This window comes from Physeter macrocephalus, chromosome 11, assembly GCF_002837175.3.
Source record: "Physeter macrocephalus isolate SW-GA chromosome 11, ASM283717v5, whole genome shotgun sequence".
NCBI classification, from domain to species: domain Eukaryota; kingdom Metazoa; phylum Chordata; class Mammalia; order Artiodactyla; family Physeteridae; genus Physeter; species Physeter macrocephalus.
This window is the reverse complement of record NC_041224.1, coordinates 56,228,174-56,252,013: the sequence shown is the minus strand read 5'-3', so window position 1 is coordinate 56,252,013 and position 23,840 is coordinate 56,228,174. Positions and strand designations below refer to the sequence as shown.

Below are 23,840 nucleotides of genomic sequence, written 5' to 3'. Positions count from 1 at the left end.
CGTTCATCCATTGGTCTAAATTAGTTCCTGCCATCATTTTCCAAGGGGAACCAAGAAGGTGCTTGTGCCACTGGAAGAGCTGTAGTGAAAGGGGGACATTCTCAGAGAAAGAGCCCAGGTTTCTGACCTACAGGCTGCATCTCTCTGGTCCCCACCTCGCTGTATCCACCCGCCCCTGTCTGGGCCCTGGGCAGGTGATGCCCACCTGCTCTCAGGCAGCACTCAGCTGGCCAGGGCTCTGAAGACTGCCCCTCCTCTCCCTGCAGTGAAGGTGAAACTGCCCAAGGACATGCACATCCAGGGCCTCGGGGCCCGCTACAATGCCTCGCAGCTGCACCTGCACTGGGGGGACCAGAAGGAACCTCACGGCTCAGAGCACACTGTGGGTGGGAAGCACTTTGCTGCCGAGGTGAGTAGGGCGGCCCGGCTGGCAGAGGATTCCCGGCGGTGGGTGGTCTGGCACCCTTCCACTTGGCTGGCGTGCAGATAAGATCAGAGCACAGGGGGTGAGGTGGAGGGTGCCGTCTCGCTCTGCACACCCACCCCAGCTCTGCTGGCAGCACAGGGAGGTACGGTCACTCCGGCCACGCTGTGGCTCATCTGTGGTGTCCCGCTCCCCTTCCCCTCCTGAACTTGCTGAGTTTGTTTCCATGTCTTTTTTTTTTTTTTTTTTTTTTTTTTGTGGTACGCGGGCCTCTCACTGCTGTGGCCTCTCCCGTTGCGGAGCACAGGCTCCGGACGCGCAGGCTCAGCGCCCATGGCTCACGGGCCCAGCCGCTCCGCGGCATGTGGGATCTTCCCGGACCGGGGCACGAACCCGTGTCCCCTGCATGGGCAGGCGGACTCTCAACCACCGCGCCACCAGGGAAGCCCTCACATTAACGAACTTTTCCCTCCCTCTAGTAACAGCCTTAGTATTCAACCATGTTTAGCCAAGACTAGCTTCTGCCTCCAACTTGAAAATTACAAAATTCTTTGTAATGCAAACCTCCCTTCTTTGCCTTTAAAAGCCCCTGTTACTCCCTAGCAGGACACTGTTTGGGAAGCTACCCAAATCTGTGTGCCCCAAATCGCATTCTTTGATCCAAATAAACATTTTTTTTGCTTGATTAAGAAAAAAAAAAAATCAGGTTAAACATTGTCAGAGCTTGTCATAACAATGTCTTAATGCTTACCTAAAACTGTTTTTTTTTAAGAGCATTTTAGGTTCACAGCAAAAGGCAGAGGAAGATACAGAGATTTCCCATATACCCTTTGCCCTCACACGTGCATAGCCTCCCTCATTATCAACATCACTCATCAGAGTTTACCTAGACTTTTTAAACCCAAGATTTCTCAAAAGCTTCTCTTTTCCTCACTTTAATAATGGTAAGAAATTTCTGCTTTGAAAAAAAATGAGTTTAGAATGGTATTTTGGAGTCTACATTCATGGAGTAGCATTTTTGTTTCATGGTCTCTTAAAATATAGATGAGAAAACCTTTATAAAGGTCATGTTGTGATTGTCTCCACCTGAGAGATAAATGTATGTCCTGCTCTGGGTACAAGTATGATTAAGTTACAGTTGGAGGTTTACTGCCCCGGCCCCCAGGATCAAATGCAGAGTGGCCGGGCTGAGGCTGGGCAAGGCACATGGGACCATTTTGCCCCAGGCTCCAGAATAAGTAGGAAAAATCAGAAGGGAGAAGTGCTCCAAAGTATCCAAGCTTTTTCACAGCTAGTATAAAAGCCAATTTGTTCATTCATTCATTCAATATCTATTGTGTACCTGGTACTTTTCAAGCACCATATCAGACACTGGGATACCATGAGTGAATAAGATGGACAGACTGGCCTGGTGGAGTTTGCAGTCTAGAGGACTGAGAGAAAAGGGAACACTGGGGAGGCCAAGAGGCAAGGGTCTGAGAGGCCGAATCTAGCTGGGGATGGGGGTGGTCTGTCCCTCCCATTGGATTCCAGTCTCCTGCCAAAGTGAAAGCTTCCCATGGGTCCCCTGTCCCCTGATGGATAGCAACTCATCTCCCCTGTCCCACTGCAGCTGCATATGGTCTATTATAACTCGGACCTGTACCCCAGTGCCAGCATCGCCATTGACAAGCCAGAAGGCCTCGCAGTCCTAGCTGTTTTCATAGAGGTAAGAGATGTTGAGAGGCATTTTACATGAAATTTGAAGTCAGGATGACATCAGACTTGGCATTTGGTTCCATGCACACCTGTCTGTTCCGTTTCGGCTGTGTCTTGACTCTAGAACAGGGGCTATTTCCCCACAGGGTTCCTGCTCTCTTGGCCTGGAGGCAGCACCTTCTGTGGCTGGACAACAGAAATGGGCATGTCCTAGGTGACACTGGAAAAATGAGTCCTAGTCCCCAGCCCTATTGCATAATCAAGGAATTGCCAAGTTGGACAGGACCTGTCGGGGGTGGGGGAATCATTCACTGCTGCCCCATCACATGCCTGATACAACTTCCAGTATCCAAGCTCCATCCTTTATAGGAGCCGCAGCATAAGTTCTTTCCTTAATCCCAGAAAATGGGAACATCTCCTGATTTGCTTGCATTTTCCCCCCTAAGGAGACAGCACGTATGTCGTTTCTCAACATGCTTACTTGCCTGATTTGGCTTGCATGAACTCAAGCTCCCTTAAGTTCTGGTTAGAGAACATGCTATCTGTGGCCTTCAAGCTCACAGCCAGATAATCAGGAGCACAAGCTATACCTATTGCTCTGGGACACCCCAGCCCCAGTGCCTTGAGCTGGAAATAGGATGTCCTGAGATGCAAGAGGGCAGGACCATTCCGCCAACCCCCTAACAGCCTAGTGATGCGTCATAACTGTCCTAGTAAAGTGCATCCTTTGGGGAGGATCTCAGCAGTGCTGATTACACACCCTCAGCAGAGCTCTTCCATTCACAATTGTCCAGCCAAGCTCAGCCTATTAAATTCTGTCCCTGTTCAACCTGCCCCATCTCTATTGCAGATGGGCTCCTTCAATCCATCATACGACAAGATCTTCAGTCACCTTGAAGATGTAAAGTACAAAGGTGAGAGGTCCTTGGATGCTTATTCACCCTCTGTTGGAGAAGAGTGTATTCACCCTTGTGTGATCTGAAGAAGAACACACGCAGGGGGCCGGGTACTGTCTGTGACCAAGTCCTAGGATCAGATGGCTCAGAATGGGGCTAGTTCACCTTCCTAGTCTGTCATATGCTCAGCTGCACCTCTGCCTTGGGGAGCAAGGTGACATCATCCCCCAACGTGTTTCTCCAGGCCAAGAAGTGTCCATTCCGGGTTTCAGCATTGAAGAGCTGCTGCCGAAGAGGCCTGAGGAGTACTACCGCTACCAAGGGTCCCTGACCACACCTCCTTGCTACCCGACCGTGCTCTGGACGGTTTTCCGGAACCCTGTGGAAATTTCCCAGCAGCAGGTACCTGTCGTGCTCTTCCTTGTCAGAGAGCACGTGGTACCTCGGACACTACCACCACCCATATCATAATCAACGACTTGATTTCCTCACTTAGAGTTTCACTGGCAGCTATTCAAAACCTCCCCAAATATCACAGGGGCTTGGAAGCACTTCAGAAATTACAGGCTGAGCTTCAAAAGTGGAGCTATCAAGTCAAGTGGGGAAAATGAATCTGTCTCCACAGTTCTTTAAATAAGAGCTGTTATGCTGCGTTTCCTAATATATCCCTCAGTGGATAGTGTCTACCTCCCAGGCAGGAAAGAGCATGGCTCCTTTACAGGGGCAGAATAAAGGTAGGATCAGGTTAGACTGCTGAACAAAGCCGGGGGGATGGGGATTACAGCAATGAGGAAGGGAGGATCTCTGCCTTCAAGAAGCTCAGAGTCTAGTGTAAAACTGGGGGACAGAGTCCTGAGGAATCATCTCTAACCCTCTCATTTCTTAGGTGATGAAAGCAAGGGTTAGAGAGTTGAGGAAACTTGGGGATCACCAGCTGGTTAGTGACAGAGCTAAGACCCAAAGACAGAGCTGAGTTCCAGGTCACTGCCGGTGTCTCTACTCTGCAGCTGAGTTTCAGCAGGAGGAAGCATGCCTGCCCAGGAGACGGGGCCAGGGGGCCGCTGCACACTGGCTCATGGCCCCCACCCGCTTCCTGAGCCAGCACAGCTCTCTCACTGCTGCTCCTCCCTTTCTACTCTGAGCTATTGATCTGAGTAACCTCGATAAACGGCAGCAAGTAGGCTGACAGGAATAAAGACATGATGAATCAAGAGAGAAAATGATCAGAAAGGCAGTAATAAGATGTCCTAACCCAGAAACTGCCTTGGAAACGGTTACATGATCTATGTGGGTGTATGAAAATACCATGGAACTAGAATTCAGATGACCTGTGAGACTCTTGCCTCCCTCTTTTTGTTCCTTTTGACAGGACCATCAGACTAAGCCCCAGGCCCCTCTGATTCAGGGCTGGGCTCTGAATGAGGCTCAGGAGGGGAATGCAGTCTCCGTGGGAGGCTGAGGAGCCCCTCACCACCCCAGGTTTCCCTCCCCACAGGGAAGGTTTCGGGCTCAATCAGGAGCTGACCGCACGAACCCTTCCGGCAGCCCCGGGAGGTGGGAAGACAGTGGGAAGACACACGGGCTCGCCCGAGCCCCATCACTCAGATACCCGCAGGGGAGGGGCAGCTTCTGGCTTCGCCACTGCTTTCTCAAGGGTCTCCCGCCAGGCCTCGGAGGTGCGATCTGGTGGTCCTTTCCCTCGAGGTCAGGCAAGGGGGCGTCACTCTGCCCGTGGGGGGTGTTTCTGCTCTCCTCCCGCAGCTGATGGATTTGGAGACAGCCCTGTACTGCACACGGGTGGATGACCCGTCCCCTAGAGAGATGATCAACAACTTCCGGCAGGTCCAGAAATTTGAGGAGAGGCTGGTGTACGTCTCCTTCCGAAGTGAAGGTGAGGAGATGCAGTGTGTGTGGCGAGTGTGGTGCCGAGATGTCTGTTCTGTATGAAATCGGGTGCCCTGCTCTTGGGCATTGTCACTGATACCCTTAGGAGATGGATTAAGAGCACTCTGGCTGCCAAGGGAACCAGATACATGAGGAGCTACTGTGTGGGTTCACTGAGGTCTCCCACCACTGACCTTGACTTCCCTGAACCTTGGTAGAGAAGCACGAGCCAGGGCCTCCAGGCGCATGGACCAGAACAATCATTAAGTCTGGGAGTCTCCCACAGATGGGGAAGAGAGGATGTTCTGGGGGCCTCTCTGCCCTGAAGAACTACCTACCCTTTCTCCTAAGATACATGATAGGGCCCTTTGCATGAGATCAAACCTTCTAACTTCTTACAGGCTTTCTTGGCACCAAGGCCCATCTTTGGCCTTGCCAGGTGATTCCTGGCACCACCAGCACCACCACCATCCAGGGATGCTCCTTTGTAAGGTTTTAGAAAGTGGGCCTAACCCACATCTGAGCCACAAGCAGCTCATGGTCTAATGTAGCAGGGCCCGTTAGACAAGAAAGTATCTTCAGAACTGCCTTTTGTCTCATCTCCTTGAAGCTTGCACAGGCATCCGAGATCTATACGGAATGAAGCTTAATAGTTCGGTTTCTTCCTGAGCTATGGAAGCTCAGTTCTTCCTTTTAAATCCGTAACCATAACTCCCCAGATGGACAGTTAACATCTTGACTTGCTCGGTATCTACATCAAGACAGCTGGAAGCTGGGGGCCCGGGGAAAGGGGTGAGAGGCCCACACTCTTCAAATCGCCAAGTTCACTTTCTCACATCACTTGTGGCCAAGCTGGGCCGAGGGTTCATATTTAAGGATGACCATTAACCCACTTGTCAGAGAATCAGCTCTCCTCGTCTCACACGGGGCATCTTGTTCTGTTGTTGTTCCTTTCATAGTGTGTGAGATTATAACTATCACCTGCTAAGCTTAGTGGACCACATGAAGACTGAATTTCAAGGCCCTTGCCAGAAAGCTTTAGAAACATGCCCTTTTGAACTGACCCACACATATGGTCAGAATTACGTCCTTCTCTGTCAGTTACTTAATCAAGAACCGTCCAAGAATTTATCTTTTGTGTTCTCCTCTCCAGATGTCACTAGTTAAGGTCATTTTCCTCTTTTCACCAGTTTCTCGGTCTGAAAACTGAACCTATAAACAATGGCCCCTCCTAAAAATTGAGGATGTACATGATGATATCTATACCAACTCCTTTTCCAGGAAATACCTCAAATGCATAGAATTATCCCCTGGTGTTCTATTCCGGATATAACATTCTCTTTTCCTATTTTTCTAAATGAAGTATATAGTAGTCAAGGGTTAAACGGAAATACTTCAACTCTTACCTAAAACTCCTCCTGGAGCTAAGGGACTCTGCCCACATAGATCAGGTAGAATTTTGCTTGTGATTCAAGGATAATAGTCAGCTCTGTTCTCTGGGCTAAGTCTCTACAAGTCACCAGGGATAGTGTGACAGGTACTCCCCAACAGTCAGTAGACCCGGGTTCAAGGCCTCACTTTGTTTCCTCCTGCCTATATGACACAGGCAAATCATGTCCCTTCTTTGGCCTTGGTTTCCTCAGCCCTAAAATGATGGGTTGGACTAGGTGAGTTAACGTCCTTTCGGTGCTAACATGTTCCGATTCTAAGTGGACACTAACAACTGTCCGTCCTGACTTTACGTTGCAGGGACAGTGTGTGAGGGCAGTTACAGAGAAGCAGAAGAAAGCATGCAGGAACTTGACATCCAAAAGTAACCCCCACGTGTACAATGAACTGTAGCCTCGGGGATAATTAGCCATCTTCTTAGACCAGTTCAGGTCTAAGCTGGCGCCTGTAGAGCAGGCAGTGCAGTCAGGCTGGTAACAGAGCGCTTCAGTAGACCCTCCCAGTCTGGCTGGGGGAGCTTGAGGGGCCTCTAAGCAGAAGCCCCCAGACCGGCTCCAGCTCAGGACGTGGAGATCACAGCCCAAATGCAGCTTTGCCGCTGCCCCTCCTGCACGGCTTACCCAGAGCTGCTGCTTCCAAAGGCTGGGCTGGGCTTTCTCCCTGGAATAAGAATCTGTGGCAGTCCAAGGCAAACCTGTTCATTTGGAGGCTGATTATAGAAACTTGGCCAGAATTCTCCCCTTCCCCTCATTTCCCAAAGACTCGGGCAGCAAATGGGGCTGTCCCCTAAGAAACAAGGATGAGGCAGCCCCAAAGGAGTGAAGCCCCAAACCTCATCCCCCCAAGGGGCGCCTGCAATTCACAAGGGCCTTCTCACACCAACGTGGAGCGGGTCTCAGACTGTAACATGCCCTTTCAGGTTGATGGGGTAAGCTTGTTTGTCACTGGGAACCTTGAGCAATTTGGACTCAGTTGTTTGCATGCTCTTCCATGGAGGCATGTCCGTAATTAGGGGCTGGTTTAATTCAGGGTCTTCTCTGAAAGTTAACAGGAACTATGGGGTTGGAAAATGAAAACTCTGGAGTTTTCTGCCAGGAAAAAAGTAATGTTAAGGAAATCCTTTATGAAAGAAAGTGCACGGACCTTGAGAGGGGGATCTGAGGTTTAACCAAATTGGAACAACTGGGACTGAATCACTTAACTGGACCCTGTATTTTCTTCAACTGTGTTAGAAAAGGAACACAGAGCTTGGCTTCTGTCCTTAAGAGGTGTAGAGTCTATGATGGCCCTAGGGCAGGGTTTCTCAGCCTTGGCATCAGCACGTCAATACTGACGTTTGGAGCTGGATAATTTTCACTGTGAGGGCTGCCCTTTGCACTGCAGGATGTTTAGCAGTGTCCTTGAACTCTACCCTCTAGATGTCAGCAGCATCCCCCCCTCTTGTGACAGCCAAAACATCTCTAGACATTGTCAAGTGTCTCTGGGGGAGGAGGGGCAAAGTTGCCCCTGATTGAGAACCGCTGCCCTACGGATTGTACAACGACTTTCCTAGGCCCAGAACTTTTTTTTTCCACTCCTACCACAGGATTCTAGGGTTTTATATCACATGCCCTGGTCTTTATTCTATTCTATCCCTGTTTCCCATCTTCCTTTAGGATTTGAGTAGGTACTCTTCTTGTAAAATTGGGTAGGGCCAAGGCTAAGAGAAGTAGACGAGAGAGAACTATTCACCCTTCAAAGAAGCATACCAATTCCTTCACCAGGGGTCCAGATGCCTCTGAGGTAGCAACTTTCTTCAGAATCCCCTCATCATTCTGTTCCTTCCCTTTCGTATGATTTTTTTTCTTCTCTTGTGTAGGTTGATTCTTGTTGCCCTTGGTTAAAATGCCCTCTCCTTGTGGAGAGATGAAAGTCACGCCAGGCACTTTTTTTTCAGCTCTTAAAAAGTGCCTCTTCCAAGTGGCACAAATGGAAGTCTTGAGCTGAAGAGAGGAAACAAGACTCACGTCCTCCAGGTGGGGTCTTGGAGAGGAGGAACACATCCTGGGGGCAGTCCAGATCTCGTAGGAGTCAGCTGCCCGATGTGAGGAAGGAGAGAGACAGTAGAGGCACATCTATATAGTTCAGGGGCCCGGTTCTCGGTTCCCCAAAGTTGACCTCTTCCCAGCCAAAGACACCAACACTGGGTCCAGATGGCAAAGGGTGATAAAGCCAGACCAATAAAACCCCAATGCTAATGTTATCAAGTTCTATTTTCAACATGTCAGGGCAAGGAAAACTTGAAGGACAAGAGGAAGCCAAAGAGTTTCTATAATCGTGTCTTCAGTGCACTTGCTCTGAGCAAGTGCATGTCACATGCCTCAGAGCCTGGAGCCAGCTGAGGCGACACTTAGCCAAGAACGCTGGGCAGTTGAGGGGTAGGGCTTTCCCCTTCAGCAGAGCTGTGGAGTAGCCTGATTAGAATCTGCTTGACCCTGAGGGACCTGGGTAGTTTCATAAAATGTTTAAAAAAGAGAGAGGAAAAAAACCTTACAAAGCTAAGATGGCTAATTATCTAATTTTTTGAGACTAGAATGTATGCTTGTGGTCACTGACCTTGTCAACTTTCTAAAAGTCCCTATTTATAAATAAACTCTATTAGATGGAAAAAGATTAATTCTTCCAAAGGATCCAAGTGAAAGACCAGAGGAGGTCCCCTTAAAATCCCCTACCCCGGATACAGGGTCTGAATAGTCAGGAACGAACGTCAAATGTGCTAAGCAGTGGAGTCCTAGTCACACCTAATGCAGTTCCACACGCCACGTGTTACTGAGCACGCCCCACGTTAGCCACTGCGGGGAACAGAAGACCCCACCAGGGATGTTCTCTTGCTCCCAGCAATAAGCCTCTGGCCCAGACAGCGGGAGAAGGGGTCAGGCGGAAACCTGGGACCACCCTTCGTGGTTCTGCTGATCAGCACCAGCTGATCCTTCCAGCATGTCTCCCCTGCTCCCATCCTGCCCTGTGGGGCCTCCTTCAACATGGCAGGTGCTTTCATGTGTGCATGCTGTTGACTTTCGCACACACGAGTCCCTTTGTCTGGGATGCCCCTCACCTCTTCCACCAGGAAAAATTTTCAAGACCCAACTCCAACCATATCCTGCCAAAGTCTTCCCCATCCCCCCGAGGGTGACTTACAGTCTCCTGCTTCAGTGCAGCTGAACTTGTTCATCTATGTTACAGTTTTTAGCACACCACAGGGTAATGATGTATTACCACGCAGAAAAAAAAAAAAAGAAAAAATATGCCTCTATTACCCACACACCACGAGCCCCTTAAAGCAGGGGCTGTGGGCGTCGTACTAGCCTTTTGTGCCTGGCACCGTGCCTGGTGCTCATTACAAGTCTGAAGGAATGGAGCCGACCCGTCTCCCTTCCCCTCTCCCCAGCAGTGTCTTCTCTGCAGAACGATCTAAACAGAAGCCTGACCGGTTGTCAAGTTTTAGTTTTAGTAAGTCTTATTTTGCTTTGTCATCAATTTGCCGACAGCATCCAAATCAATCTATTTGTTGAGGAAAACGTAAAGATCAGAACGTAGCTGTCAAGTGTTGAAGATCTGGGAGGGGGGTGCTGAGGGATGCCGTCAGGCCTTCTGTCATCTAGCCTGACAGGGGTTAAGAGCCCCGGTCCCACCACCTGTGTCATTCCTGCAGCACAAACAGCCTGACCCCCAAAGGGAACTGAGAGCATGAAGCACCCAGTGCTGCATAACCCTCGCCCACTGTCCCAGGGTTTAGGCCCCCTCAGAGCAGCACAGCTCTCTCTTCTGGGGCTGCATTCCTGCAATCTGGAAGGCAAAGCCCTCAGGCCCTAGCACGGTCATAGAAAACCAGCTCCCACATGTAATCTGGCGGCATCTTTTGGGCAGACTTATTTGTAGAAATTATTTCTTCAGTGGGTTCCACAGTGTTAAGAAAAGCTCCAGTAAAATATGTCCTCTTAAGGTAGTTATGCTCTGTGGTTACGGAGGGCATCTTCCTTGCTTTTCTTACCAAAGCATCATCCAAAGAGAGGACCAGCATTTCAGTTACTTGAGTCTATGACTCGTAGTAAGCATAATAACAAGAGTTTTACCATCTGAAACTGGATTTTATATATTTAAGCTCTCAAATCCCTGCTAAACCAAAACTCTCCCTGCCTCTTTTATAAGACTCGAGGCTGCTAAAGACATACACCTATATGTATACGCATCTAATCACTGTGGAACATGTCACCTACTAAAACAGTCCATACTTTAAAATAATACACTGAAAGGAAAAGGATTGTATTCCTTTTATTCAAAACTCTGTTTGAATAAACAGAACTGCAAATCGACCTAGAAAATGCTAGACTTGTTTCAGGAACTGCAAGCTGTGTAAATGAGGTGCTCGTTCCTCCCGCTGGACTTTTCTGTGTGTCCACCTGAGGCTTCAGAAGACCTCAGACGCAGTTAACCAGCATCCCTCAGGTCCAGCAAGATGCCCGTGGAAGACGCAGCACCTGAGCCAGCCAGACAGGTAGCAGTGCCCCGTGGCGAGCAGCTTGCTGATCTTCTCGGGGGTCTGTGCCTTCCCGGGTGAGGCGTGTGGTACTGGAGTTCTTCTCTGTCTGTGTGATTTCCTTCTGTGTGTCGTACTGCCCTCCTGCCCGCCCTGACTCGCACCGGAGCCTTGTATGAAGAGCAGGCGGTTCTCTCACGTCCGTGTGGCACGTGCCCTCGTACCTGTCAGCTCAGGGGCCCCTTCACTGCGTTCTCACCCCGTGCCTCTCATGGGCCGTCTCTGTCAACCAGCCTGTCTCGTTTCTCCTGTCTGTCCCACTGGTCTTCAGTGGGAACTCCCTGTCTCATTTGCCATTCAGAAACCAGTTCTTTGTTTAATCTGCAAGTGAATCTTTGTCCCTCCCTGCACCATCTTTGACGCCTGTTCTCTGCAACATCCCAGAGGTGCTGCGGGGGGCGCTTCGGCTTCTCTCTCTGGGCACTAGTTCTCTAGTCGCCCCAACAGGTCTCCTGATGCCTTTTGTGACCTCCCCTCTCCCTTTAGTTAGCAGATACTCTGGCATCTGCCTCCAGTGGGACCCAAGCCCTGCGCTTTATCCAGCTCGGCAGAGGAGCTCTGCTCCTTGATGCTTGGTGCTGTCTCACCTGGCAGGAGATAGCATCCCAGCGTCGTCTTCCTGCCGTGGGCTTCCTGGCGGGCAGAATTCCCATGAGGCGCCGCCCTCGCTGCCATTCCTCTTCCCAAGGGGCTTATGCTCTTCGCTTGCTCAGTCAAGCTGCTTTGTTTTTTGCTGCATCAAACACTGGGCTGTAAAGCATCTGTCCCAGACTCTGGGGACTTCCTTGTCTTCATACCTGCTTGGTCTTGTTTCATTGTTTCCAAGGAGAGGCAACTTAGGCCCTAAGAAGTCGTCATCCAGGAGCAAGGAACCCACATTAGAGCCCTGGATTAAATTAGGCTGCTGTTTATAGGGCCTAATACAGCCGGGGACACTGCTCAGTGACACAGGAAAGCCAGACTCTCCCTCCAGATCAGCCACCCAGCTGCGCCACGTGCTCATGAGAAAAGTCTCATGCCTGGGGCCTTGCTTCCAAGCCTTCACTCTGCTCCCTAAAACCACGGCCTGAGGGCACCTCCTCCAGCCCCAGAGCGGGGCTGTCAGTTGTCTGGGGGCCTGTGCGGCTCTCAGGATGTTTGAGGTGACTGTGAAAGCGCCGACTTTAGAAACCGTCCAGTTTGCATGGCTTAGCCAAGTGGTTAGGCTTACTAGTAATAGTCTCCTGTGGCGAGAACTAGTTTAGTACCACAAGCATCTGGAGCTTTAGGAACAACAAAAAAAAGTGTATTTCATCAAAAAGGCTTGGAAAAGAAATCACGACTAGTTGGGGTTTTTTTTCAGTGGTTGTTGTTTTTAAGATCCTAGAGGCCTTGGTTACCTCTAGGTACCTTAAAAAACAAAAAACAAAAAACAAATTCTAGTGTGCAGAGGCCACAGGCCATGCAGGGAACAGAGCATGTGCTGTACAAACACCTGATGCTTTCCCCAGGGGGAGGCTCACGTCCTGAGCGTCTCCCCAAGCCACAGACTGGTCCCTGTGTTCGGGGCAGGGAATCGGGCGAGGGGAGCCACGCTCTCTGCCACCTGGGAGGCTGTGGGCTGCCAGTGGTGGCCGGCAACAGCTAGGAGAACAGGCCACCCTGCCCTTTGTGGACGGCTCCTATCCATACCTGCCCTGCTTATCCTTTCAACAGTCTGGGGCCACCTGGGAAGCCAGACCAGGGACAACTAGGGCCCAGCCGTGGACCAGGGAGGCTATTGGCTCAATATTAGACTGTGAAGGAAGACAGAAGGGAAAGAACTCGGGGCTGATGGCCCCAGGGGAATCAGCCAGACTGGGGCCAGATGGCAGGAGAAGGGGCTGAGCAAAACCTCACCCTGCAGTCTCAGGTCTGGTTCCCCAGGGTGTCAAGTGCCCCAAGGGGGGGTGGTCCCTGGCCCTCTGCCTGCATCTCACACTTGATCGGGGCTCTCCCAGGGTCTCCGTTGCCACGGTGGGCTCTATGGGCACAGGCTCTCCTGAGTGTCTGGCTGGGTGGCCACCATCTGCACAGCTCTGGCTTCCAGTGTGAACTGGAACAACCCCCCATCCCCGCCCCCACCACAAGCTAGAAGTTTCTACTGAGATCAGAAAACCACCAGACAGGAGGGTGTGTGTAAGCAGAGACTTTCTCTAGATGGAGAATCTGACTGGAAGAATGAGGAGAGGAGTAGTTCTGAGAACCTGGAAGCAGCTGGGGTGACCTGGGGGCTTTGTGACTGGGCTCCTCTGTGTTACTCAAGAGGACAGACTCACTCAGGGCCCTCCCCAGAGAGGTTCCTAGTAGGCTGACCATGGGATTTCACCTTAGATCACTGGGCACTATTTCAGCCCCACTGAGGACCCCACTAACTCACCCCATTCATCTCCAACAATAACTTGCTGAAGAAGCCACGCTCCTCTGTTTCCATGTAGCAGGGAAGAGAGGCTGGTATGGTGGAGGGGCTTCTCCAGTTTGTCCACCGGGGCCAAAGCAAAAATAGAAACAAACCATGACGACAGTACTGGATGGGGATGGGTGTAGAAGGCTGGTGACAGGTTCCAACCAAGCTCTGCTGGCCCCAGCCAGATAGAACCTGGCAGCTTCCTTGCTGAGGAAGAGAGGTAGGTGCCAGAGAAGCAGATGACAGCTCACCAAGGTAGACTCTGATTCTTACCCTTCCTCACCTTCCAAGTTGGCCATATTGTATCAAAAACTGAAGTCTTAGCCGCGCAAAGAGACTGTTGTGATTAAAGGGGCATCAGAGGGAGGGATGACGGTGTGAATTCCCTGGGTGGGCCATTCCCTGTACCCCATCAGGCACCTGAGCCAAGAGGGAACCTCCCCAGAAGGGCTGCAGCAGCCCTGTACCTCCACCCAAACAAAAGGTAGAGCTTTGCTCAACACACTGGTCAAAACTGCCAGGGTTTGACTCGGTTAATTTCCAGTCTTTTCCTCTTCCTTTAGAAATGCCAGACCCTACCTACACAGGACTGAGTCTGGGTATGTGGCCAACTGGCCGTGCATACTGCAGCTGGGTGATCACTGCGATTCTCGGTGTGATCTGGGCCTGTGATTCTTCAAGCTCATCCTCTCTGCTTCTCTGTGCTGTCACTCTGACTCCTGACCCCCTCCCCACTGTGTGTCTTACCCTCAAGTCACTCTCTGATTCAGAGATGAGCTGCCAATCAAATGCTCCCCTAATGAACGACCTAATCACTTTATAGCATGTGTACATTCAAAGAGCCTATCCAAGACCTTCTGTTTGCCAGGATGGGAAGCCATTGCCTAAAAACTAAGCCTAAGCCCAGTATGGAGGTTGGGTGACCAGCCGGTTGACCTTGGCAATGGGCCCTGGTTGTTTTGGACTGCTTACGACTGTGTAATGGAACTTGGGGCCAAAGCTGATAAAGAGGCATCTCAAGGGGCCTTAAATCCAGCAAGCAAAAATGGAATAAGTTCTTATTCTGTAGCCCAGGGTTTCTCAAAGTGTGGTTCATGGACCACATACATCAGCATCAGCTAGAGGTGTTTGGTTAAAATGCAGATTCCTGGGCCTAACCCCAGACTGAATCAGAGTCTCTGAGGGTTGGGCTCAAAAAAAGTCTACATTAGACACAAGCTCTTCAGATGATGCTGGTGCAAGTTTGAGAACCCCTGCTGGAGAATCGCTACAATTTGCAAATGGCCCCCTGTGAGTACTCCAGCCAATCCTGCTAGGCCAAAGACCAGAACCTAAGAACAGAGGTGGGGAAATTACACCTTTCTGTAGATGATTCTGCAGCTGTCACTTGACTGCGCACACATATGCTATGGGGATGAGATGAAGGGGAAGGGAGAATTGTAATGAGTGTGCACTACCCCTTAACAGGCATCGCCCTTTTTGTGGCCCTGGCTGGCGTTCTGGGCATCTGTATTGTCCTGGTAGTATCCGTTTGGCTTTTCAGAAGGAAGAAGAGGTGAGTTGATTTGGGCCCAAGATGGGAGTGGGCGGCTTTGTGTCCATGAGGACTGATCTGTTCGGGAAGGCAGCCTGCAGAACGAACAGCCCTGTCACCTGTACCAACACTTATCCTAGGAGTGTCATTTCCCAAACACCACTGATCCAGTGAGACACTGGATGCTGGTGGTTCAAGAGTCATTGCACTCAAGAGTTGGAGGTGTGTCTGCCAGCTTTGCTGCCACTGCTAAGACCTTGGACAAGCCTCTTGATTTGGAAGGGAGGTCCCATTTACCTACACACAAGAACCAAGGCTGTCTTCTTTCTAAGATCTTGACATCCGGTTTTTCTTCCCTGAACCCAGAAGAAAACTGAGGGAAATTTTTTGATTTCTTACTCACATTGATGCCCTTTGCCTGTGTTTTTATTGTCATGTTTAGTTTTTCCTAAAACCTAATTTATTTTTCCTGGTATGAAAAAAAGAGGTTGTCAGAAACCCTGTAGGAATCAGAGACTTGAAGCAGGGTGGTAATGAGACCTTCGTCAAAATGCAGGTCTAGTAACGTCAAGCGTTAAAAGAGAACAGTTGAAAAATGAACAGGTTCCCTTTCGGTTAATGCTTTATTGGGGGGCGTTTCCTCCCAAGACCAACAGAATTGGAGAAGGTCTCCAAGGGAGGAATCTGACTTGCCTCATTCCATAGCTGAGTTGGGCTGCTCTTGCCTCTTTCCACTTTGACTGACAACACTCATGTGTCCTTGCTGTTCCAGCAGCAAAAAAGTTGCCAACAAAGGCGTCATCTACAAACCGGCCATCAAACAGGAGACTGAGACCCATGCCTGAGGCCCTGGCATGCCCAGGCGTGTCCAAGGAAGGACTCGGCTTTGGACACAACCTGCTGTGGCTCCCTGGACACTTGAAATACCTGAGGGCTCTCTGGAGTTCCACCCACAAGCACTCCAGACCCTTGGGGGACCCCACCATCCTGATGCCATGCCACCCCCAGTGGGAGCGTGGATGGGGAAAGCTTGCCTAGGAGGTAGAAAGTCTGAGCTGTCTGCTTCGTGAGTGTGAGACCATGAAGTGGTCCGGATTCGGGGAGCACAAACCACGTCGCCCGCTGCGGGCCGTTAATGGTTAGAAAACACTCTCATCCAGGGCTTCACTTGAATGTGGTTTCAAGTGTCCTGGGAATTCTGCTTCTTGTCCATGCTTTCAGACCAGAACACGGACTCTCTCTGCACTCAGACTTAGGCTCTGCTCTTGAGACTCAGTTTCCTTCCTCAGGGAAGGGCTTGTTGTCTGCTTTCCTTCTGCTATGACAAAACCTTTAGTCTGACCTTACAGCTGGGGGGACGGGGGTAACAGGAAGGGTCAACGTGTCCGAGACAAAAAGAAAACAAGAGATATACTTTGCAATATAGTAGAGGCATTTTCCAAGTCCTGCCCTTTGTTTGTTTGTTTGTCTGTTTAACTTCTTTATTGGAGTATAATTGCTTTACAATTGAATCAGATGCACTGAATGGCCCTCAGAGAGAGAGAAGACACGTAAGATCTGGAAGAGTCTCACTTTGGAATGAGAACTGGAATCAGAAGTTGCTTGTCAAGCCCTAAGTGTGAGGACAGAATATTAAGCCCGACCCAACCTCCTGTCAGGGGTGTCGTTATGTTTCGTACTTTACGGATTTTATAAATAATTTGGCTATTCCTTGAAAATGTGTTGTTGCCTTCTCTCTCCTCAAGGAGACGTGAACTCTGAGATGACCTAAGCTGCTTTTGTGTCTAAAGGAAACAGAAGCAAAATGGTTGAAGAGCTTTGTCTCTCCTGCCCAAATTTTATCTCTGCCACCTTTGTGGTCTGTGTCCCTACTGTCAACCTGGAATTGGGACCTACCAACTTCTCTGACTTGGAAGAAGACATCGAGCCATGGCTGAGTGAAAGTATATTTTCAAACTATGAAAGCAGGAAGTGATCTGTGCAGGGGCTGGCATCATGGCATTCAGGGACCAGAAATAATGGAAAGTTACAAAGATCCTTCATGGTCTTTCCCCCAAGTGACAGTTTCTGAGATGACGTAACTCCTTTATTCTCCGCCCACCGATGTAAGAGCCCAGCAGAGACCAGTTAGTTCCAAGACTGAGAAGGAGCCCCCCCACCTCAACCTCTCCTGGCTGACACCCTGCAGTTCACAGAGCACCTTCTAATTCCCGCTCTCATTTTGACAGCATGAGATGTCCTCCTGAAGCATAGGTTTCTTTAGATCGTCTTTTTCCCTCTCCTCCTCCCTTGACTCTGAGAAGTCTGCTCTCTTCTCCACTGTCTTAACTTTCTGTAGTGATGGCAAGCCCTATGTCTTTGTAGCTTGTTTGCTAGGTGGAGTTACAGATGGAGACTCGGGGGTGTGTGTGTGTGTGTGTGTGCGCGCGTGCGCGCGTGCATGAGACCTCTGACCGCCCTGGAGCCAGGGGTGGCATCCGGCCTCGCCGTTTGCACACCAGCCTGATGCTGATCAAGTGACGGCAGCGACAGCCCTCAGGACGGAGCGGTGGGAATTAGACGACGCTTTCTTGGCCTTGTCCCAAAGCTGCCAATCAGAAATCAACAAAAAGCACTCCAGAGCTGTGAGGTCTCTACAGCTTTTAGGGACAGATTTTGTGAGAGCACAGAGACAGCATCGTACCTGGCACAATGGCTGTTCATAAAAAGGGAGAGTTATGGGGGAGGTGAAAACGGTGACAGTTTTCCTGCCCTCTCCCTCCTCAGCACAGCTTGGGCTCTCGGCCCTCTTGGCTCAGACGAAACGAAGCCAGGGAGAGGGCTCCAAGGATCAACACTGTCACCCTCCTTGCTACTCCATGTGGGACTCCTGAGGGTCCAGCCCTGCAGCTGGGAAAGCTTTCCTCAGGTTCTCACTCATTCCCCGACACTGGCCGCCTCTACAGGAAAGTGCTGCTGAAGCTCCTCTGCCTCCCACTGACCCCCGGGAGGGCCCGGGTGCTGTGCTGGGCGCATGGCAGGTGAAAGTAACCAAGACGAGGCCCCGGCTGGGGCAGGGACACAGGGCAGGCCCTGGCTTCTTTGCCTCTCACGAAGGGGAGGTCTTCAGTGTCTTTGCTCTGTTTCGTTAGTGTCAAATGGTAAAAACCTATACTTATTTCCTTAAAAAACATTCTAGGACTTTGCTGCATTGACTATTAATCCCATTTTAGGTTCCACCTTACATTCTTTTCCCCTTCACTCAACTCTCTAAATTTTCACTGAAAATATTTGATCTATATTTAGATTTCATAAAAATTTACCTTTGAAAGAGCATATTCACATACCCAAGTTGCTCCAAACACAAAGTTTTCCAAATAACTGAATTATCAGCTTTTAAATTTAAATTTATTAAAATAAAATAAAATTGGGCTTCCCTGGTGGCGCAGTGGTTGAGAGTCCGCCTGCCGATGCAGCGGACGCGGGTTCGTGCCCCGGTCCGGGAGGATCCCACGTGCCGCGGAGCGGCCGGGCCCGTGAGCCACGGCCGCTGAGCCTGCGCGTCCGGAGCCTGTGCTCCGCGACGGGAGAGGCCGCGACAGTGAGAGGCCCGCGTACCGCAGAAAAAATAATAATAATAAAAAAATAAAATAAAATAAAATAAATGGAGTTTCTCAGTTTCAGTAGCCACATTCAAAGTACTCAGCAGCCACGCGTGGCCAGTGGCCAGTAGAGCCACTGTGAGATATGGAACCCTAACCTCCTTTGACATATCCTTTGGAAGGGTTAAACCTAGATGACTTTCACACAAAATAAACCCTGGAAGAAAGCTCTGGAAGGTGAGGATGGGGGACAGGATACAGAGATGGGGGAATCCAGAGAGGGTGGATATGGAGGATGGGAGAAAAGAGGGCATACGGAAAATCAGGCCCAAGGGAAGCAGGCCAGCAGCCCTTAGGCGTGGCTCCCCTTGTCCTTGCATCCCTTCCCCTCGCCCCTTCCGGGGGTCCCCAGCCCTCCCGGCCCTGGCCACACCCTTCAGCCACACCCTGGGGTCCAGGTACTCAGCAGCGACCCGGACTAGGGCGTCCTTGCCTTTGCAGGAGCTTCCGCTGCGGGCATGAGGGCGCCTGGTTAACTTCCAGGGACCTCGCTGCAGGACCCTGGCCAGGTGCCAGGTGCTACCTGCCCCCTGTGCCCCCAACACCCCCTCCTGATCTCCTTGGAGTCTGAACATTCCCGCGCCGGACGATGCGGTACGAATGCATTCTCTCCTGGAACCTGCCATCCTGAAGGGGGCGAACGCCTGAAACCCGAACCTCTTGACTTGTTAGCTGTGCCCTGTCCCTCACGTTAGAAGGAGTCACCTTCCTTCGAGATGTGGGGAGAAGCTCGAGACCCACTTACAGGAGGAAATGAGACCTCCGGGGCCACCTGCCGGGCAGCAGAGGAGCCTCCTGGGCAGTGGTTACCATTTTGGCGTCACCATGCATAGCCACATTGGACACGGCGGGCAGGCACGCCTGGCCCTACGTGGTCCCCTGGCTGGGATTCAACTGCCGCAGGGTGTAGGGGAAAGGTGCGAGGCCGAGGCAACACTGCAGTGGAGGGTCTGTCTGCCCCACCCATATGCCCTTTCACTATAGAATGATGGCAGAAACAAGGGCCAAAGTGCTCTGTGGTGTATATGGAATTATTCACCAAAAAAAAAATTATTGCAGGTCAGCATATCATCATGACTGCAGGTCAACCGGGGATTCAGTAATGCCTCCCGCTTGTATACCCTTGACTGTTTTGACGCACCTCCACGCCTTTATGCAACAGCCCAGGGAAAGAGGGAGCGCTGCCCCTATATCTTATAAGTGGAAAACGAAACAAGGGCTGGAGCTCTGGGCTGAGCCAAGGCCACACAGCTCCCGCAGTGCTCTGATCTCCAGCGGCAGTGCAGGGTCTGCCCTCCACAGCCCCGGTGCCACGGAAACACCTTTTTGGAACAGAATTTGCCATATGCTTATCATAATCACGCCACAACGTCATAAAACCCCACAGGATAAAGGCCCTAAAGGCATCTGTGCCAACAATTTCTGGAAAATCAACGACAACCTCCAGCCCCCAATCTGCTTCGTAACATTAAACTCTGCCATCTGCTCAGGAAAAGTCTGAGCAAGTTCTGCCAACTGCCAGCAGACAAAGGAGTCAGCTTAACTCCTGGGATGTTACCCTCACCTCTAATTCAGCGAACCAAATTCCCAGGGACACGTGCACTGAACTTTCTCTCTTCCTGAAGCTGAACTAGAGACAAGGAATAAATACACACACAAATATAAACAAACACACACATATAAAAATTCCATTTGTATAAAATTCTTAAAAATGCAAACTAAACTATAGCGACAGGAAGCAGATCAGCGGTTGCCTGGGGAGGAGGTGGTGGCTGAAGGGATTACGAAGGGGTATGGAAAATTGTTGAGGTGATGGATATGTACGTTATCTTGCTTGTGGTGATGGTTTCTCTACATATGTCAAAATGGCTCAAATTTTAGACTTTAAGTAGGTGTCATTTATCTTACATGAATTATACCTCAATAAAGAAGAAGAAGAAGAAAGGGAGAAGGAGGGGGAGGGAGAGAAGAACCACACAGCCAAATAACATCCTGCCCCATCCTGGCATTTCCATTCAGAGCTTATCCCCTTGGTCCATCAAGAAGGAGAAGCCTGGCCAGGCCTGGCACACTACTCTGGGACTTGTCCTGTGGGTGGGAGCCCAAGAAGGAGCGTGATCTCTACTCACATGGCCACTATGACCTCTCCACACTGTAAGTCAAAATCATTATTTCTGCTCGAGTTCACTTGTTTCAAATATTAACTTTTAATCACCACTATGAAGACAATAAACACAGGGTCGGGCTTCCCTAGTGGCGCAGTGGTTAAGAATCCGCCTGCCAATGCAGGGGACAAGGGTTCGAGCCCTGATCCGGGAAGATCCCACATGCCGCGGAGCAACTAAGCCCGTGCGCCACAACTACTGAATCTGTGCTCCAGAGCCCGCGAGCCACAACTACTGAGCCTGCGAGCCACAGCTACTGAAGCCCACGTGCCTAGAGCCCGTGTTCTGCAGCAAGAGAAGCCACCAAAATGAGAAGCCCGCGCACCACAATGAAGAGTAGCCCCCACTCAACGCAACTAGAGAAAGCCTGCGCACAGCAACGAAGACCCAACACAGCCAAAAATAAAAATAAAATAAATAAATTTTAAAAAAATAAAAAATAAAAAAAATAAAAAAACACAGGGCCTACAGGTTCAAGGGCACACTGAGACCTCTAGAGCAACTCTGCTGGTGATGACAGAGTTGACCAGCTTCTCTGAAAGAAGCAAAGACTCTTCTGGTGAGGCAGGTAACATAACCAGTTAGTTCATCTGCTGAAACTAGTTTCCCAAGCTACCTAGACATCCAACAACAGGTCTCACGCATCTTAGTTTCTCTCCTTCCCAACCACTCGACACATAACCATTTGAAAAGTTTTCCTGAATATGGTACATCCTTTTCATGGAGAACAAGAATGGTCAGGAGCTCATCACTCCCTCTTAGCCGCTGGGTGAAATCTGGATTAATCTCCTGTGATACTGGGATATAACACGAAATATGTACTTGGTCTTTGTCTTCGGTTCCTGGCACAAAGCTCCTAAATGTTATTCATAAGAAGCCCTTTTAAGCCACACCTCAGCTGATGCTAAAGAGGTGATGAAGCTTGGAGGATGGGGGCTGAGGAACCAACCATGTGACTAGAGGGTTAGAACGTTCAGCCCCACCCCCAGCCTCCAGGGAGGGGAGAGAGGCTGGGAATTGAGCTCAATCACCACTGTGTTGCGGGGTGGGACTTCCCTGGTAGCACAGTGGTTAAGAATCTACCTGCCAATGCAGGGGACACGGCTTCGAGCCCTGGTCTGGGAAGATCCCACATGCCGTGCAGCAACTAAGCCCGTGCACCACAACTACTGAGCCTGCGCTCTAGAGCCTGAAAGCCACAACTACTGAGCCCGCGTGCCACAACTACTGAAGCCCGCGTGCCTAGAGCCTGTGCTCCGCAACAAAGAGAAGCCACCACAATGAGAAGCCCGCGCACCACAACAAAAAGTAGCCCCCGCTTGCCGCAACTAGAGAAAGCCCACACGTAGCAACGAAGACCCAACGCAGCCAATAAATAAATAAATCTATTAAAAAAAAATCACCAATGGGGAATGATTTAATCAATCACATCTGCATAATGGGACCTCCATAAAAACCCTAAACAATGGGATTCAGAATGCTCCCAACGCAGAGGTGCTGGGATAGTGGTGCACCCAGAGAGGGCATGGAAGCCCTGTGCCCTTGCTTCATACCTTGACCTATGGACCTCTTTATCTGGCTGTTAATATCCTTTATAATATCCTTTATAATAATCCCTTGTTAATATATCCCTTGTTAATATCCTTTATAATAAACTGGCAAATGTAAGTAAATGTTTACCTGAGTTTTCTAGCAAATTATCAGACCTGAGGAGGGAGTCATGGGAACCTGTAATTTACAGTCAGAAGTACAAGTGACAACCTGGGACTTGCAATTGATGTCTAAAGTCGGGGCAGGCTTGTGGGATTGAGTCCCTAACCTGTGGGGTCTGCAATATTTCTGGACAGTTAGTGTCAGAATTGAGTTAAATTGTAGAACAGCCAGTTGGTGTCCACTGAGGACTGGAGAATTGCTTGGTGTAGAGAAACCCACACTTCTGGTGTCAAAAGTGTTATAAGGAAACAGCATTTTCCTTTAGCTCTCTTCTATCATTCAAAGTAATTTCCAATTGACTTTCTTTCTCATACCTCCTTATTCAAAAGCAAAGATTTAACGAGCAACCAGTGTTTGCTAAGCACAAATTAAGTGCAACCATGATTCAGATAGATAATTGGTATCACAATCTCATTTAGGGAGACAGACAGAAAACATTAACCATAATATATAGAAGAGTGGTATGAAAAGATGCTATGTGCCTATTAACAGAAGAAGGACTAAACAAACTGTACATCCATAAGATGGAATACCATTCAGCAAAAAGTTACAACTTATTGATATACCCCAAGACATGAATCTCAGAAAATTATGCTGAGGAAAGAAGTCAGATACAAAAGAGTACACTTTGTGTTATTCCATTTTTATGAAGTTCAAAAGTGAAACTAACCCATGGTGATAGAAGTTGGAACCAGCAGCTGCCTCTGTGGAAGGTACGTGGATTGACTAGGAAGGAAGCAAGGGAACCACCTGGGGAACAGGAAACGTTCTATAGCTTGCTGGGGTGGTGGTTACACAGGCGTACACATTTGTCAAGACTCATCCAACTGTATGCTTCAGATCGGTGCATTTTACTGTATGTAAATTATTCCTTGATTTAAAAATATGTATGTGTTAAGGAATCACAGTGGAAAAAGCCACTTGTTTTTCTAAGTCTAATCAGGAAAGACTTCACAAAGACTGACACTTGAGCAGGACCCTGAGGGAGGAATACGATGTTTTCTACCTGGAGCGAAAAACAAGAACAAAGATGTGGAGGTTTGAGAGCTCATGGTGCATTTCGTAAACAGAGGCCTCAGGGATGTGTTTGAAAATGTCTGGGAAGGGAGGACAGGGAATGGTGGGGGGCAGGAAAGTGGTTGGGATCAGAGTGTGAAAGGCCTTTGATGATATACACTTTCTAATAAGGACAATAAGAAATCCCACAAGTGGTCAGATTATGGTTTTGTCTGACTACATAAATAATACATGCTCTGTATGTGGAACCTAGAAAAATGGTACAGATGAACCGGTTTGCAGGGCAGAAGTTGAGACACAGATGTAGAGAACAAACGTATGGACACCAAGGGGGGAAAACTGCGGTGGGGTGGTGGTGGTGGTGGTGTGCTGAATTGTGTGATTGGGATTGACATGTATACACTGATGTGTATAAAAC

The 23,840-nt window shown here is 49.7% G+C and overlaps 2 protein-coding genes across 8 annotated transcripts in view; one reads left to right on the top strand and one right to left on the bottom strand.

Annotated features, from left to right (window-relative positions):
* The window catches only part of APH1B (aph-1 homolog B, gamma-secretase subunit), a 213,777-nt gene that overhangs the window by 145,032 nt on the left and 44,905 nt on the right, over positions 1 to 23,840 (bottom strand). The window lies entirely within an intron of this gene.
* CA12 (carbonic anhydrase 12) overlaps positions 1 to 23,840 on the top strand; it is a 68,714-nt gene that overhangs the window by 40,772 nt on the left and 4,102 nt on the right. The window contains exons 4-10 of one of the 3 annotated variants that reach the window (XM_007120503.4): positions 267 to 409; positions 2,037 to 2,132; positions 2,973 to 3,036; positions 3,263 to 3,420; positions 4,780 to 4,909; positions 14,820 to 14,907; positions 15,659 to 15,870. In XM_007120503.4, the coding sequence (XP_007120565.2) occupies positions 267 to 409; positions 2,037 to 2,132; positions 2,973 to 3,036; positions 3,263 to 3,420; positions 4,780 to 4,909; positions 14,820 to 14,907; positions 15,659 to 15,731 (752 nt within the window). In that variant the 3' untranslated portion in view covers positions 15,732 to 15,870. Of the gene's footprint in view, positions 1 to 266; positions 410 to 2,036; positions 2,133 to 2,972; positions 3,037 to 3,262; positions 3,421 to 4,779; positions 4,910 to 14,819; positions 14,908 to 15,658; positions 17,682 to 23,840 lie in introns of those variants that run through there. The other 2 variants (XM_007120501.4, XM_055088025.1) reach the window with 2 other exon arrangements.